Below are 15,463 nucleotides of genomic sequence, written 5' to 3'. Positions count from 1 at the left end.
GGATGAACCGGGATAGTGCACACTGGCAGGCTATTTGACCATGAGGGTATCAACGCGGTTTTCAATCTATTGTCACCATCCTCAATTGTTCATTCAATTTCACCTTTGGCCCAGTGGTAGCGCTCCCACCCGAGAGTCAACGATTGTGGTTTCAATTTCAATCCAGTACTTCAGTGTATCATATAGGCCAACACTTCAGTGCAGTATCAAGGGACTGCTGCATTTTTTGAGGTGCAGTCTTTCTAATGAGACGTTAAACCGAAGCCCATTCTGCTCTCTCAGGTAAGAGACCCATGGCACTATTTGAAGGAGCAGGGGAGCTCTCCTGGTGTCCTGGTCAACATTTATCCCTCAATCAACACCATCAAATACAAAATAACTGGTCATAACACTGCTGTTTGTGAGACCACACTGTGCTCAAATTAACTAACTTCAAAAGTAATTCATTGACTATTAACATGCTTTGGGATATCCAGAGGTAAAAGGCACGATGGTTGGAATTTACCAAAATTCCCTGGATTCTGGGGAGGTCCCAGCAGATTGGGAAACTGCAAAGATAACACCCCTATTTAAAAAAGGAGGCAGACAAGAAGCAGGAAACTATAGACCAGTTAGCTTAACATCTGTGGTTGGGAAAATGTTGGAGTCCATTATTAAAGAAGCAGTAGCAGGACATTTGGAAAAACATAATTCGGTCAGGCAGAGTCAGCATGGGTTTATGAAGGGGAAGTCATGTTTGACAAATTTGCTGGAGTTCTTTGAGGATGTAACGAACAGGGTGAATAAAGGAGAACCAGTGGATGTGGTGTATTTGGAATTCCAGAATGCATTTGACAAGTTGCCACTTAAAAAGTAACTGCACAAGATAAAAGTTCACGGGGTTGGCGGTAACATATTAGCATGGATAGAAGATTGGCTAACTAACAGAAAACAGAGAGTCGGGATAAATGGTTCATTCGCAGGTTGGCAATCAGTAACTAGTGGGGTGCCACAGGGATCAGTGCTGGGACTCCAACTATTTACAATCTATATTAACGACTTGGAAGAAGCGACCGAGTGTAACTTAGCCAAGTTTGCTGACGATACAAAGATGGGAGGAAAAGCAATGTGCGAGGAGGACACAAAAAATCTGCAAAAGGACATAGACAGGCTAAGTGAGTGGGCAAAAATTTGGCAGATGGAATATAATGTTGGAAAGTGTGAGGTCATGCACTTTGGCTGAAAAAAATCAAAGAGCAAGTTATTATTTAAATGGAGAAAAATTGCAAAGTGCTGCAGTACAGCGGGACCTGGGGGTACTTGTGCATAAAACACAAAAGGATAGTATGCAGGTACAGCAAGTGATCAGGAAGGCCAATGGAATCTTGGCCTTTATTGCAAAGGGGATGTAGTATAAAAGCAGGGAAGTCTTGCTACAGCTATACAAGGTATTGGTGAGGCCACACCTGGAATACTGCGTGCAGTTTTGGTTTCCATATTTACGAAAGGATATACTTGCTTTGGAGGCAGTTCAGAGAAGGTTCACTAGGTTGAATCCGGGGATGAGGGGTTCACATGAGGAAAGGTTGAGCAGGTTGGGCCTCTACTCAATGGAATTCAGAAGAATGAGAAGTGATCTTATCGAAACGTGTAAGATTATGAGGGGGCTTGACAAGGTGGATGCAGAGAGGATGTTTCCACTGATAGGGGAGACTAGAACTAGGGGGCATAATCTTAGAATAAGGGGCCGCCCATTTAAAACTGAGATGTGGAGGAATTTCTTCTCTCAGAGGGTTGTAAATCCATGAAATTCGCTGCTTCAGAAAGCTGTGGAAGCCGGGACATTGAATAAATTTAAGACAGAGATAGACAGCTTCTTAACTGATAAGGGATTAAGGTGTTATGGGGAGCGGGCAGGGAAGTGGACCAGAGTCCATGTTCGGATCAGCCATGATCATATTAAATGGCAGAGCAGGCTCGAGGGGTTGTATGGCCTACTCTTGCTCCTATTTCTTACGTTCTTATATATACACACAACTTTTTTTTCTTCCTTTAAATGCAGGACTGCGTCAGATCATGAACCACTCACAGGCCTCCATTTTCACCAACCACTGAACAACCCATCAGTGGGAGGGCATTATAAGAACATAAGAAATAGGAGCAGGAGTAGGCCATACGGCCCCTTGAGCCTGCTGCGCCATTCAATAAGATCATGGCTGATCTGATCATGGACTCGGCTCCACTTCCCCGCCCACTCCCCATAACCCCTTATCGTTTAAGAAACTGTTTAGTTCTGTCTTTAATTTTTCAATGTCCCAGCTTCCACAGCTCTCTGAGGCAGCGAATTCTGCAGATTTACAACCCTCAGAGAAGAAATTTCTCATCTCTGTTTTAAATGGGTGGCCCCTTATTCTAAGATCATGCCCTCTAGTTCTAGTCTCCCACATCAGTAGAAACATCCTCTCTGCATCACCTAGTCAAGCCCCCTCATAATCTTATACGTTTCGATAAGATCACCTTGCATTCTTCTGAATTCCATTGAGTAGTGGCCCAACCTACTCGACCTTTCCTCATAAGTCAACCCCCTCATCCCCAGAATCAACCTAGTGAACCTTCTCTGAACTGTCTCCAAAGCAAGTATATCCTTTCGTAAATATGGAAACCAAACCTGCATGCAGTATTCCAGGTGTGGCCTCACCAATACCTTGTATAGCTGTAGCAAGATTTCCCTGCTTTTATACTCCATCTCCTTCCCAATAAATGCCAAGGTACCATTGGCCTTCCTGACCATTTGCTGTACCTGCTTACTATCCTTTTGCATTTCATGCACAAGTACCCCCAGGTCTCGCTGTACTGCAGCACTATGCAATCTTTCTCCATTTAAATAATAACTTGCTCTTTGATTTTTTTTCTGCCAAAGTGCATGACCTCACACTTTCCAACATTGTACTCCATCTGCCAAATTTTTGCCCACTCACTTGGCCTGTCTATGTCCTTTTGCAGATTTTTTGTGTCCTCCTCACACATTGCTTTTCCTCCCATCTTTGTATCGTCAGCAAACTTGGCTACGTTACACTCGGTCCCTTCTTCCAAGTCATTATTATAGATTGTGGTCCCAGCACTGATCTCTGCGGCACCCCACTAGTTACTGATTGCCAACCAGAGAATGAGCCATTTATCCCAACTCTCTGTTCTCTGTTAGTTAGCCAATCCTCTATCCATGCTAATATATTATCCCCAACGCAGTGAACTTTTTCTTGTGCAGTAACCTTTTATGTGGCACCTTGTCAAATGCCTTCTGGAAGTCCAAATACACTACAATCACTGGTTCCCCTTTATCTACTCTGTTCGTTACATCCTCAAAGAATTCCAGCAAATTTGTCAAACATGACTTCCCCTTCATAAATCCATGCTGACTCTGCCTGACCAAATTTTGCTTTTCCAAATGTCCTGCTACTGCTTCTTTAATAACGGACTCCAACATTTTCCCAACCACAGATGTTAGGCTAACTGGTCTATAGTTTCCTGCTTTTTGTCTGCCTCATTTTTTAAATAGGGGTGTACATTTGAAGTTTTCCAATCTGCTGGGACCTCCCCAGAATACAGGGAATTTTGGTAAATTACAACCAATGCATCCACAATCCCTGACGGACGCTATTATGGTGGTAGTGATCATAATTCATTAGATTTAGCATTGTTATGGAAAAGGACAAAGACAGATCAGCTGTAAAAGTTCTCGACTGGGGAAAGACTAAGCTGAGATGTGATTTAGCAAATGTGGACTGAAAACAGGTACTTGAAGGTAAATCAGTGTCAGAGCAGTGGGAGACAATCGAGGAGGAGATAGTGAGGCTTCAGAGCAAATATGTTCCCACAAAGAAAAGGGGTGGGACTCCCAAATCTAAAGCCCCCTGGATGTCATACGGCATACATGATAGGATAAGGCCAAAGAGAGAAGCTTATAATCAGATACCGAGCGCTAAATACGGCAGAAAACCTAGAGGAGTATAGAAAGTGTGGGGATGAAATTAAAAATGAAATTAGGAAATCAAAGAGTGTGAGAAAAAATATTAGCAAGTAATATCAAGGAAACCCCAAAGAAGTTTTATAAATACATAAAGCTCAACAGAATAACTAAAGAAAGAGTAGGGCCTATTAGAGACCAAAAAGGAAGCTTGTGTGTTGAGGCGGAAGTTGCGGGTATGGTTCTTAATGAATACTTTGCGTCTGTCTTCACAAAAGAGAGCAACGATGCAGTTAAGGAGGAGAGTGAAATATTAGATAAGATAAACATAGTGAGAGGAAATATCAAGGGGTTTAGCACCTTTGAAAGTAGATAAATCACCAGGGCCGGATGTATCGCAGGCTGTTAAGAGAAGCAAGGAAGGAAATAGCAGAGGCTCTGACCATTTTTGAATCCTCTCTGGCTACAGGTGTGATGCCAGAGGACTGCTCACGTTGTACCGTTATTTAAAAAGGGAGAAAGGGATAGACCAAGGGCTGGAATTTGATCATTTCCGCCCGGTTTCTCAGCAGTATTCCTGTTTTTGCCTTGAAAACCGCCCGCTGCAAGTTTCGTCAAAGTCTCCCGCCAGCAGTTTCAAAATACCGCTGGTGAGTTTGGTGGTAGCGGTGTTCCATAGCTGAGGGAAAAAATACCGCCCACGAGAAACCAGCCGGAGCAGCCCTTAGATCAGCAGTAGGTAAGAAACCCTGCAAAAAAAGGTAAGTGAAAGTTTTTTAAAAAATTCTTTTGCAGCGATTCAGTGCAGAAGGGTCCTGTGAATGTTTTACGATTTTTGTTATTTTGTTTTTGGGAAAAATGTGCGTGTGTTTCCCTCCCTCCCTAGGCCCAACTCGCAGCCCCGGACTAAATTTTGAGTAAGTACTGCCCAATTTGACCAGGATCACGTTTTCCGTCGAGAATCCACGTCGGGTTTTTCCCGTAGGGTGGAACTTTTTCAATTTTTGATCAATTTTTCACCGGCCTTAATTTCATAATCTTAGCATTTTTTTGGGCGGCAATCCAGCAGTGGCGGATTTCGATCAAATTCCAGCCCATAGTAATTACAGGCCAGTCAGCCTAACCTTAGTGGTGAAGAATTTGTTAGAAAAAATTCTGAGCGAGTTTTAATTAGCATTTAGAAAGGCACGGATTAATTAAGGACAGTCACCATGGATTTATTAAGGGAAGATTGTGTCTGACAAAATTGATGTGAATTGTTTGAGGTAACAAGGCGTGTTGATGAAGGCAGCGCATTTGATGTAGTCTACATGGATTAGCAAGGCTTTTGACAAGGTCCCAAGTGGCAGACTGGTCAGAAAAGTAAAAGCCAATGAGATCCAAGGGAAAGTGGCAAGTTGGATCCAAAATTGGTTCAGAGGCAGGAAGCAAAGGGTCGACGGATGCTTTGGTGACTAGAAAGCTGTTTCCAGTGGGGTTCCGCAGGGCTCAGTACTACGTCCCTTGCTTTTTGTGGTATATGTCAATGATTTAGACTTCAATGTAGGGGGCATGATTAAGAAGTTTGCAGATGATACTCAATCACATAATCACATGGTCACTTTTTGTATGAAGAAAGCTGTAGACTGTAGGAAGATATCAATGGACTGGTCAGGGGGGCAGAACAGTGGCAAATGGAATTCAATTCAGAGAAGTGTGAAGTAATGCATTTGGGGAGGACAAACAAGGCAAGGGAATACACAATAAATGGTAGGATACTGAGAAGTGTTGATGAACAGAGGGACCTTGGAGTGCATGTCCACAGATGCTTGAAGGTAGCTGGACAGGTGGATAAGGTGGTTAAGACAGCATATGGAATACTTTCCTTTATTGGCCGAGGCATAGAATACAAGAGCAGGGAGGTTATGCTTGAACTGTATAAAGCACTACTACAAAAGATTGTATAAAACACTAGTTAGGCCATAGCTAGAATATTGTGTACAGTTCTGGTCGCCACATTATAAGAAAGATGTGATTGCACTAGGGTACAGAGGAAATTTACGAGGATGTTGCCAGGACTAGAGAATTTTAGCTGTGAGGAAAGATTGGAAAGGCTGAGGTTTTCTTCTTTGAAACAGAGGCGGCTGAAAGGAGACTTGATTGAGGTGTATAAAAGTATGAGGGGCTTAGATAAAGTAGATAGGAAGGACCTGTTTCCCCTAGCAGAAAGATCAATAATGAGGGGGCATAGATTTAAAGTAATGAGTAGAAGGATTAGAGGGAAGTTGAGAACTGTTATCACCCGGAGGGTGGTGGGGGTCTAGAACTCAATGCCTAAAAGGGTGGAGAGGCAAAAACCTCATCACATTTAAAAAGTACCTGAGTATGCACCTGAAGTGCCGTAACCTACAAGGCTATGGACCAAGAGCTGGAAAGTGGGATTAGGCTGGATAGCCCTTTTTCAGCCCGCAGACACGATGGGTCAAATGGCCTCCTTCTGAGCTGTAAATTTCTATGATTTTATGAACCCTGGTTCAGCCACTACACTCTACTGACCAATCCCAGGAACCCGTTGCTTCTGCTCCGCCCACTTTTCTCAACCAGTAACTGGATCCTAGTTTGACTCCTGCATTGGCCCAGACCACCTTACCGATCGGGAAATTTGGTGTGACTCCAGAATCCTACCCATTACTTCCAAAGTTTCTATTCAAAGGCTTAGCCAGGCTTTAAGACTCTTTTGTTATCTTGTACATGCAAAAATGATGATCACCATGCCATACTTGCTTGCATGTACTGGATACCGCTCCAGAACCTAGCTAACTTGTAATTTAAATGAAGTTTAACTTTTTCCTGTTGCTAAATATCCTTATGCTCAGAACAAGTTAAATTAATGCATTACAAGTTAAATTAATGCATTAGAAGTATTAAATACCTGTACTATAAATGGACAAATTTAACAATGAACCAATTTAGTTCCAGGAAGAGTCACGATCACTCATATTATTACCCCATTTCTCTGTGCCGATTGTGGCTGTCAGTTGAGGACAGGGCCAGACTTGTTTGGTTCCCCTCGCACAGTCAAATAGCCTATCGTAAGGCTCACACATGAATGAAGGCTGCTTGTATGAGGTATCAGAGGATGACTTGAACCATTCCCCAACCAGGAGCTTCAGGAGGGATGGGGGGAAATTGAACAGGGACAAGGACACAGGAAAAGAGAGCTGGATTTCCACTTTAAGTGTGGTCCTTGGCAGATTGGTCAAAGAACAGCAGCATTTGTCATGTCAGTGGGCTGGAATATCCTGCATTCCATTCGAGGAAATCGGCATGCTGGCATGGATAAGGGAATTACAAAATTACAATTAAAAACTCCATTACTTCCAGATGGTGAGTTTAGAATGGATAATGAAATCAATCAACATATTTTAAATACAGCTGATCCATGCTCAGTGGGGAACTGTATTAACATTTTGAGCATGTGGTGAATGAGCTGAGTATTCCTGAATTAGAAGTGCAATTATATCAACGTTGCTATTAAAATAAACTGTAGATCTGGGTGGGCAGCGAAGAGACATTAAGATCATCTACTGACTATGTATTTCTCTCAAAATCTGAAGCATTTGTTTCACCTTCTAGTTTAAAATGAAGATTGCAATCCTGGTGTTGATGGGAATATAAAAAGTACACAAATATTTAGGTTATTTTGAGTCACAGTTTATCCCCAAGTGTATGTTTAACAGCCACACTTGCATGATAGTATTTTTATCACGGATATAACAGTACAAGATGTAAAGCTTGCACATTTTCTGTACCAATGAGGAACGTTTGACCTCACTCTCCAATGCCATTTAAAAAGACTGAAGCCGGATGTCAAAACATATAGGGGTCGAAACTGCCCTCCACCCGATTTTTTTTCCTCTGTCCCAATCCATGAGGAACCGACCAGTGACCGATCCGCTCCCTGGGACAATTTTCCAAGCGGGTCAGAAAGGGGGTCGCTGCCATCGGTAAGGGGTCAGCGCGTGCCAGATAGGGCGGGAAGACGGCCAGTGCGGTCCTGTACACTGCTCCAAAAATAAAGGAGGGCAATTTACAAAATGTCGACCCCTCTGCGCCGACCGAGCGGTGATTGCTTTCCTCAGCTCTTTTTTTTTTAAAAAGGGGGAAATTTCGGTCCCATAGATTTTATTTGAAGGTGCTCTATTTTGACGCAGTGGTTGATACATTTTGTTTAAAATGTTTTGGTGCCAGCAATGCTCAACACTCAAAAGTCACGAGCCACACATGTAATAAGCATCAACAGTTCTTAGCTCAGCCCCTAGTTTGAAAACTAGATGTGAATTTTCAAATTGACACACTGGACATGGGGAGCCAGTGGTGTTTGATGAGGATAGGAGAGGCAGAAGGGTGGGAAGGCGGGTTGGAAGTGTGTGGGGCTTAGTATAGGCGAGAACATGGGCTGCAGCACTTTAGACGAAGCTTCACTGATGACCACCATAAGGTCAAGAGTGAAGTGTTCAGTTTGATATGCAACTCCTCCAATAATGAGGTATTAGAGGGTGACTGGCTCCTCTGACACCATTCCCCAGCAAGGAGAGGGGAGTGTGGAAACTGGTTGGGGTCAAGGATTCAGGAAGAGAGCGCTGGATTTCCAGCCTATAGCAAGACCTGGACAATATACCTAAAACATCCTAGTCCAAAGAGGAAATATTCAAGCCCTCAGAGTGATACTGAAATAAACATGGAAAAGTTGAAGGAATTTGAAAAAAAAGTAACTTTTACACTTACCTCACCGTGGTTAAAAAAAAAGCAAACTACAGTGATCACTCCGCCAAACCTGCTCCCACTGGAAAAGAAAAGACAATTACATAATTTACAATTTCAGTCCTCTATTCTGAGCATACAATTTTAATTTATTTTACATAAGAACATGAGAAATAGGAACAGGAGTAGGCTATATGGCCCCTCGAGCCTGCTGCGCCATTCAATAAGATCATGGCTGATCTGATCATGGACTCAGCTCCATTTCCCTGTCTGCTCCCCATGACCCCGTATCGTTGAAGAAACTGTCTATTTTTGTCTTAAATTTATTCAATATCCCAGCTTCCACAGCTCTCTGAGGCAGCGAATTCCACAGATTTACAACCCTCAGAGAAGAAATTTCTCCTCATCTCAGTTTTTAATGGGCGGCCCCTTATTCTAAGATTGTGCCCTGTAGTTCTAGTCTCCCCCATCAGTGAAAATATCCTCTCTACATCCACCTTGTCAAGCCCCCTCATAGTCTTATACGTTTCGATAAGATCACCTCTCATTCTTCTGAATTCCATTGAGTAGAGGCCCAACCTTTCCTCATGTCAACCCCCTCTTCTCCAGAATCGACCTAGTGAACCTTCTCTGAACTGCCGCCAAAGCAAGTATATGCTTTTGTAAATATGGGAACCAAAACTGCACGTAGTATTCCAGGTGTGGCCTCACCAATACCCTGTATAACTGTAGCAAGACTTCCTTGCTTTTATACTCCATGCCCTTGGCAATAAAGGCCAAGATTCCATTGGCTTTCCTGATCACTTGCTGTACCTGCATACTATCCTTTTGTGTTTCATGCACAAGTACCCCCAGGTCTCGCTGTACTGCAGCACTTTGCAATCTTTCTCCATTTAAATAATAACTTGCTCTTTGATTTTTTTCAGCCAAAGTGCATGACCTCACACTTAACAACATTATACTTCATCTGCCAAATTTTTGCCCACTCACAGCCTGTCTATGTCCTTTTGCAGATTTTCTGTGTCCTCCTCACATTGCTTTTCCTCCTATCTTTGTATCGTCAACAAACTTGGCTACGTTACACTCAGTCCCTTCTTCTAAGTCGTTAATATAGATTGTAAATAGTTGGGGGTCCCAGCACTGATCCCTGCGGCACCCCACTAGTTACTGGTTGCCAACCAGTGAATGAACCATTTATCCCGACTTTCTGTTTTCTGTTAGCCAATCCTCTATCCATGCTAATATATTATTATCCCCAACCCTGTGAACTTTTATCTTGTGCAGTAATCTTTTATGTGGCACCTTGTCAAATGCCTTCTGGAAGTTCAAATGCACCACAGCCACCCTTTATTCACCCTGTTCGTTACATCCTCAAAGAATTCCAGCAAATTTGTCAAACATGACTTCCCCTTCATAAATCCATACGGACTCTGCCTGACCAAATTTTGCTTTTCCAAATGTCCTGCTACTGCTTCTTTAATAATGGTCTCCAACATTTTCCCAACCACAGATGTTAGACTAACTGGTCTATAGTTTCCTGCTTTTTGTCTGCCTCCTTTTTTTCCAAATAGGGGCGTTACATTTGCCGTTTTCCAATCTGCTGGGACCTCCCCAGAATCCAGGGGATTTTGGTAAAGTACAACCAATGCATCCACAATCACTGCCGCTACTTCTCTTCAGACCCTAGGATGCAAGCCATCAGGTCCAGGGGATTTATCTGCCTTTAGTCCCATTATCTTACTGAGTACCACCTCCTTAGTAATTGTGATTGTGTTAAATTCCTCCCCCCCCCATAGTAGCTATCAACCTTTGAAACTTCAAAACAGTGGATAATCAAGGCGCTAATTACACAGTTCTCTCTCCTTGGGTACTATCCCCCTCTCCCTCAAATCTGCCATCATCACCCCTTTCCTCAAAGAAAACCCTCGATCCCTCCCCTTGCAAACTACCTCCCCATCTCAACCTCCCTTTCCTCTCCAAAGTCCTTGAACGCGCTGTTGCCTCCCAAATCCGTGCCCATCTTTCCCGGAACTCCATGTTTGAGTTAGGTTGGGCCTCTACTCATTGTAATTCAGAAGAATGAGAGGTGATCTTATTGAAATGTATAAGATTATGAAAGGGCTTGACAAGGTGGATGCAAAGAGGATGTTTCCACTGATGGGGGAGACTAGAACTAGAGGGCATGATCTTAGAATAAGGGGCCGCCCATTTAAAACAGAGATGAGTAGAAATTTATTCTCTCAGAGGGTTGTTAATCTGTGGAATTCGCTGCCTCAAGAGAGCTGTGGAAGATAGGACATTGAATAAATTTAAGACAGAAATTAACAGTTTCTTAAACGATAAGGGGTTATGGGGAGCTGGCGGGAAAGTGGAGCAGAGTCCATGATCAGATCAGCCATGATCTTATTAAATGGTGGAGCAGGCTCGAAGGGTCGTATGGCCTACTCCTGTTCCTATTTCTTATGTTCTTATGAATCTCTCCAATCGGGTTTCCGCCCCTGCCACAGTACTGAAATGGCTCTCATCAAAGTCATAAATGACATTCTTTATGACTTGTGGCAAAGGTAAACTCTCCCTCTTCGTCCTTCTTGACTTGGCTGCAGACTTTGACACGGCTGACCACTCCATCCTTCGCCACTGTCGTCCAGCTGGGTGGAACTGCACTCACCTTGGTCCATTCTTATCTATCTAATCGTAGCAATCACCTGCAATGGCTTATCTTCCAAATCCCGCATCGGTATCTCTGGTATCCAAGGATCTATCCTTGGCCTCCCTGCTATTCCTCGTCTACATGTTGCCCTTGACGACATCACCCGAAAACACAACATCAGTTTCCACAAGTACACTAAAGACACCTAGCTCAACCACACCACCACTTCTCTCGACCCCTCCAGTCTCTAAACCGATCAGACTCCTTGTCCGACATCCAGTTCTGGGCGAGTAGAAATTTTCTCCAATTAAATATTGGGAAGACCGTAGCCATTTTTTTCGGTCCCCGCCACAAACTCTGTTTCCTAGCCACTGGCTCCATCCCTCTCCCCGACATCTGTCTGAGGCTGAACCACACTGTTCGCAACCCTGGTGTCATATTTGAGCCTGAAATGAGATTCCGACCACATATCCGCACCAGAACTAAGACGGCCTATTTCCACCTTCGTAACATCTCCCGTCTCTGCCCTTGCGTCAGCTCATCCGCTGCTGAAACTCTCATCCATGCCTTTGTTACCTCTAGACTTGACGATTCCAATGCACTCCAGGCTGGCTTCCCAAGTTCTAACCTACTTAAATTTGATGTCATCTAAAACTCGGCTGCCTGTTTCCCCGTAACTCGCACCAAATTCCGTTCACCCATCACCCCTCGCTGACCTACATTGGCTCCCGGCTCCTCAAGATGTTCCTTAAAACCTATATCTTTGACCAAGCTTCTGGTCACCTGCCCCAACTTCAACAATTGTACATCCCTATCTGGAGTAAAAAAGGGGAAGGTAGCTCAACCGTGGCTAACAAGGGAAATTAGGGATAGTGTTAAATTCCAGGAAGAGGCATATAAATTGGCCAGAAAAAGCAGCAAACCTGAGGACTGGAAGAAATTTAGAATTCAGCAGAGGAGGACAAAGGGTCGAATTAGGAGGGGGAAATAGAGTATGAGAGGAAGCTTGCAGGGAACATAAAAGCTGACTGCAGAAGCTTCTATAGATATGTGAAGAGAAAAAGATTAGTGAAGACCAACGTAGGTCCTTTGCAGACAGAATCAGGTGACTTTAAAATGGGGAACAAAGAAATGGCAGACCAATTGAACAAATACTTTGAATCTGTCTTCACTAAGGAAGACACAAATAACCTTCCGGAAATACTAAGGGTTTGAGGGTGTAGTGAAAAGGAGGAACGGAAGGAAATCCTTATTAGTCAGGAAATTGTGCTGGGGAAATTGATGGGATTGAAGGCTGATAAATTCCCAGGATGCATCCCAGAGTACTTAAGGAAGTGGCCCTAGAAATAGTGGATGTATTGGTGATCTTTTTCCAACATCCTATTGACTCTGGATCAGTTCCTATGGACTGGAAGGTAGCTAATGTAATACCACTTTTTAAAAAAGGAGAGAGAAAACGGGTAATTATAGACCGGTTAGCCTGACATCGGTGGTGGGGAAAATGTTGGAATCAATTATTAAACATGAAATAGCAGCGCATTTGGAAAGCAGTGACAGGATCGGTCCAAGTCAGCATGGATTTATGAAAGGGAAATCATGCTTGACAAATCTTCTGGAATTTTTTGAGGATGTAACTAGTAGAGTGCACAAGGGAGAACCAGTGGATGTGGTGTATTTGGACTTTCAAAAGGCTTTTGACAAGGTCCCACACAAGAGATTAGTGCGCAAAATTAAAGCACATGGTATTGGGGGTAATGTACTGACGTGGATAGAGAACTGGTTGGCAGACAGGAAGCAGAGAGTCGGAATAAATGGGTCCTTTTCAGGATGGCAGACAGTGATCAGTGGGGTGCCACAGGGTTCAGTGCTGGGACCCCAGCTATTTACAATATACATCAATGATTTAGATGAAGGAATTGAATGTAGTATCTCCAAGTTTGCAGATGACACTAAGCTGGATGGCGGTGTGAGCTGTGAGGAGGATGCTAAGAGACTGCAGGGTGACTTGGACAGGTTAGGTGAGTTGGCAACTGCATGGCAGATGCAGTATAATGTGGATAAATGTGAGGTTATTCACTTTGGTGGCAAAAACAGAAAGACAGAATATTATCTGAATGGTGACAGATTAGGAAAAGGGGAGGTGCAACGAGGTACATCAATCATTGAAGTTTGGCATGCAGGTACTGCAGGCGGTGAAGGAGGCAAATGGCATGTTGGTCTTCATAGCTGGAGGATTTGAGTATAGGAGCAGGGAGGTCTTACTGTAGTTGTACAGGGCCTTGGTGAGGCCACACCTGGAATATTGTGTTCAGTTTTGGTCCCCTAATCTGAGGAAGGACGTTCTTGCTATTGAGGGAGTACAGCGAAGGTTCACCAGATTGATTCCCAGGATGGCAGGACTGACATACGAGAAGAGACTGGATCAACTGGGCTTGTATCCACTGGAGTTTAGAAGAATGAGAGGGGATCTCATGGAAACATATAAAATTCTGACGGGATTGGACATGTTGAGGCAGGAAGAATGTTCCCGTTGCTGGGGAGTTCCAGAACCAGGGGTCACAGTCTAAGAATAAGGGGTAAGCCATTTAGGACTGAGATGAGGAGAAACTTCTTCACTCAGAGAGTGGTTAACCTGTGGAATTCTCTACCGCAGAAAGTTGTTGAGGCCAGTTCGTTATATATATTCAAAAGGGAGTTAGATATGGCCCTTACGGCCAAAGGGATCAAGGGGTATGGAGAGAAAGCAGGAAAGGGGTACTGAGGTTGAATGATCAGCCATGATCTTATTGAATGGCGGTGCAGGCTCGAAGGGCCGAATGGCCTACTCCTGCACCTAATTTCTATGTTTCTAATTTCTCCTTATGTGACTCGGTGTCAAATTATTTATCTTACAATACTCATGTGAAGCACCTTGGGACGTTTTACTATGTTAAAGGCGCTATATAAATAGAAGTTGTTGTTGTTGTTGATTATCTTAATGAGGGATCACCTCTTCAATAAGATGCAAACAGACAGCACAATGTTAAAAGATGCTCCTTAGTCTCACTCTTTTGCTAGACCTTTGGAATTTCTTTTGAAGTGCTGTCACTGATACATAGGCAGTCAGGGAAGCAACTTTGTGCACAGCAAGTTCTCATAAACAGAACTGAGAACAATGACCAGGATATTCTTTGTTGGCAAAGTTAGTTGAGCAATAAATGCTGGCCAGGACGCGGGTGCAAACTCCTCTGCTCTTCAAATAGTGCCAGGGAATCCTTTACACCCACCTTGAACAAGTAGACGGGGCCTCGGGCAATGCCAGCAGCAGAGTAACTGGTCATTCATTTATTTGCTGTTTGGGAGACATGGCTGCACACAAGAATACAGCTGTGTTTTCTTACATAATAATAGTGACTGCCATAAGCAGTTCACTGGCTGAGGATGTGAACGCACTATATAAATGTACGTTCTTTTTCCTTTGTGTCATCTGGAGAGCAGCTCAACCAAACTGCAAATATTCAATTTAAGGCTTTCTCCCTTCTAATGCCAACCATCACATGCACGGAAATGTATTAGCACACCAGGTTTTATTTTGTGTTTTGACAGCAAGATTCTCCATTCAGTGTGTGGCAGGACTTGCTGTTCGTACACACATACAGCTTCTCCCCTGTCTGGCAATAGACAATGTCTGACAGCATTAAAAACAAGGGACCATTATGAGGACTGCTTGGATCTGTAAAAAAATGTCAACAAGAAAATACAACGTAGCATGAATTTTTCAACCCTCAGGTAACTTTGACAGAAAAAAATGTAATAAATATAAAATGAAAACAGAAAATGCAGGAAATACTCAGCAGGTCAGGCAGTATCTGTGGAGAGAGAAACAGAGTTAACATTTCTGGTCGATGGCCTTTCATCAGTTTTGATGAAAGTTCATCGGCCTGAAACGTTAACGCGGTTTCTTTTTCCACAGATGCTGTCTGACCTGCTATTTCCAGCATTTTCTGTTTTTATTTTATATTTCCAGCATCTGCAGTATTTTGCTTTTGTAATAAATATATACTCAGGCTAAAATGAAAATGAGACAATAAAATGCTGGAAATACAATAAGTCTTTCAAAGTCTGGAAGTAAACCAACTCTGATGAAG

The 15,463-nt window shown here is 43.3% G+C and overlaps 1 protein-coding gene across 3 annotated transcripts in view; it reads right to left on the bottom strand.

The window, feature by feature from the left end:
• The window catches only part of dpy19l1l (dpy-19-like 1, like (H. sapiens)), a 112,397-nt gene that overhangs the window by 77,971 nt on the left and 18,963 nt on the right, over positions 1 to 15,463 (bottom strand). For all 3 annotated transcript variants that reach the window (XM_070889176.1, XM_070889183.1, XM_070889184.1), the window contains one exon: positions 8,711 to 8,768. In XM_070889176.1, the coding sequence (XP_070745277.1) occupies positions 8,711 to 8,768 (58 nt within the window). The remainder of the gene's footprint in view (positions 1 to 8,710; positions 8,769 to 15,463) is intronic.

The sequence above is a fragment of the Pristiophorus japonicus genome, chromosome 1 (assembly GCF_044704955.1).
Source record: "Pristiophorus japonicus isolate sPriJap1 chromosome 1, sPriJap1.hap1, whole genome shotgun sequence".
NCBI classification, from domain to species: Eukaryota; Metazoa; Chordata; class Chondrichthyes; family Pristiophoridae; genus Pristiophorus; species Pristiophorus japonicus.
This window is presented reverse-complemented; position numbering and strand designations above follow the sequence as displayed.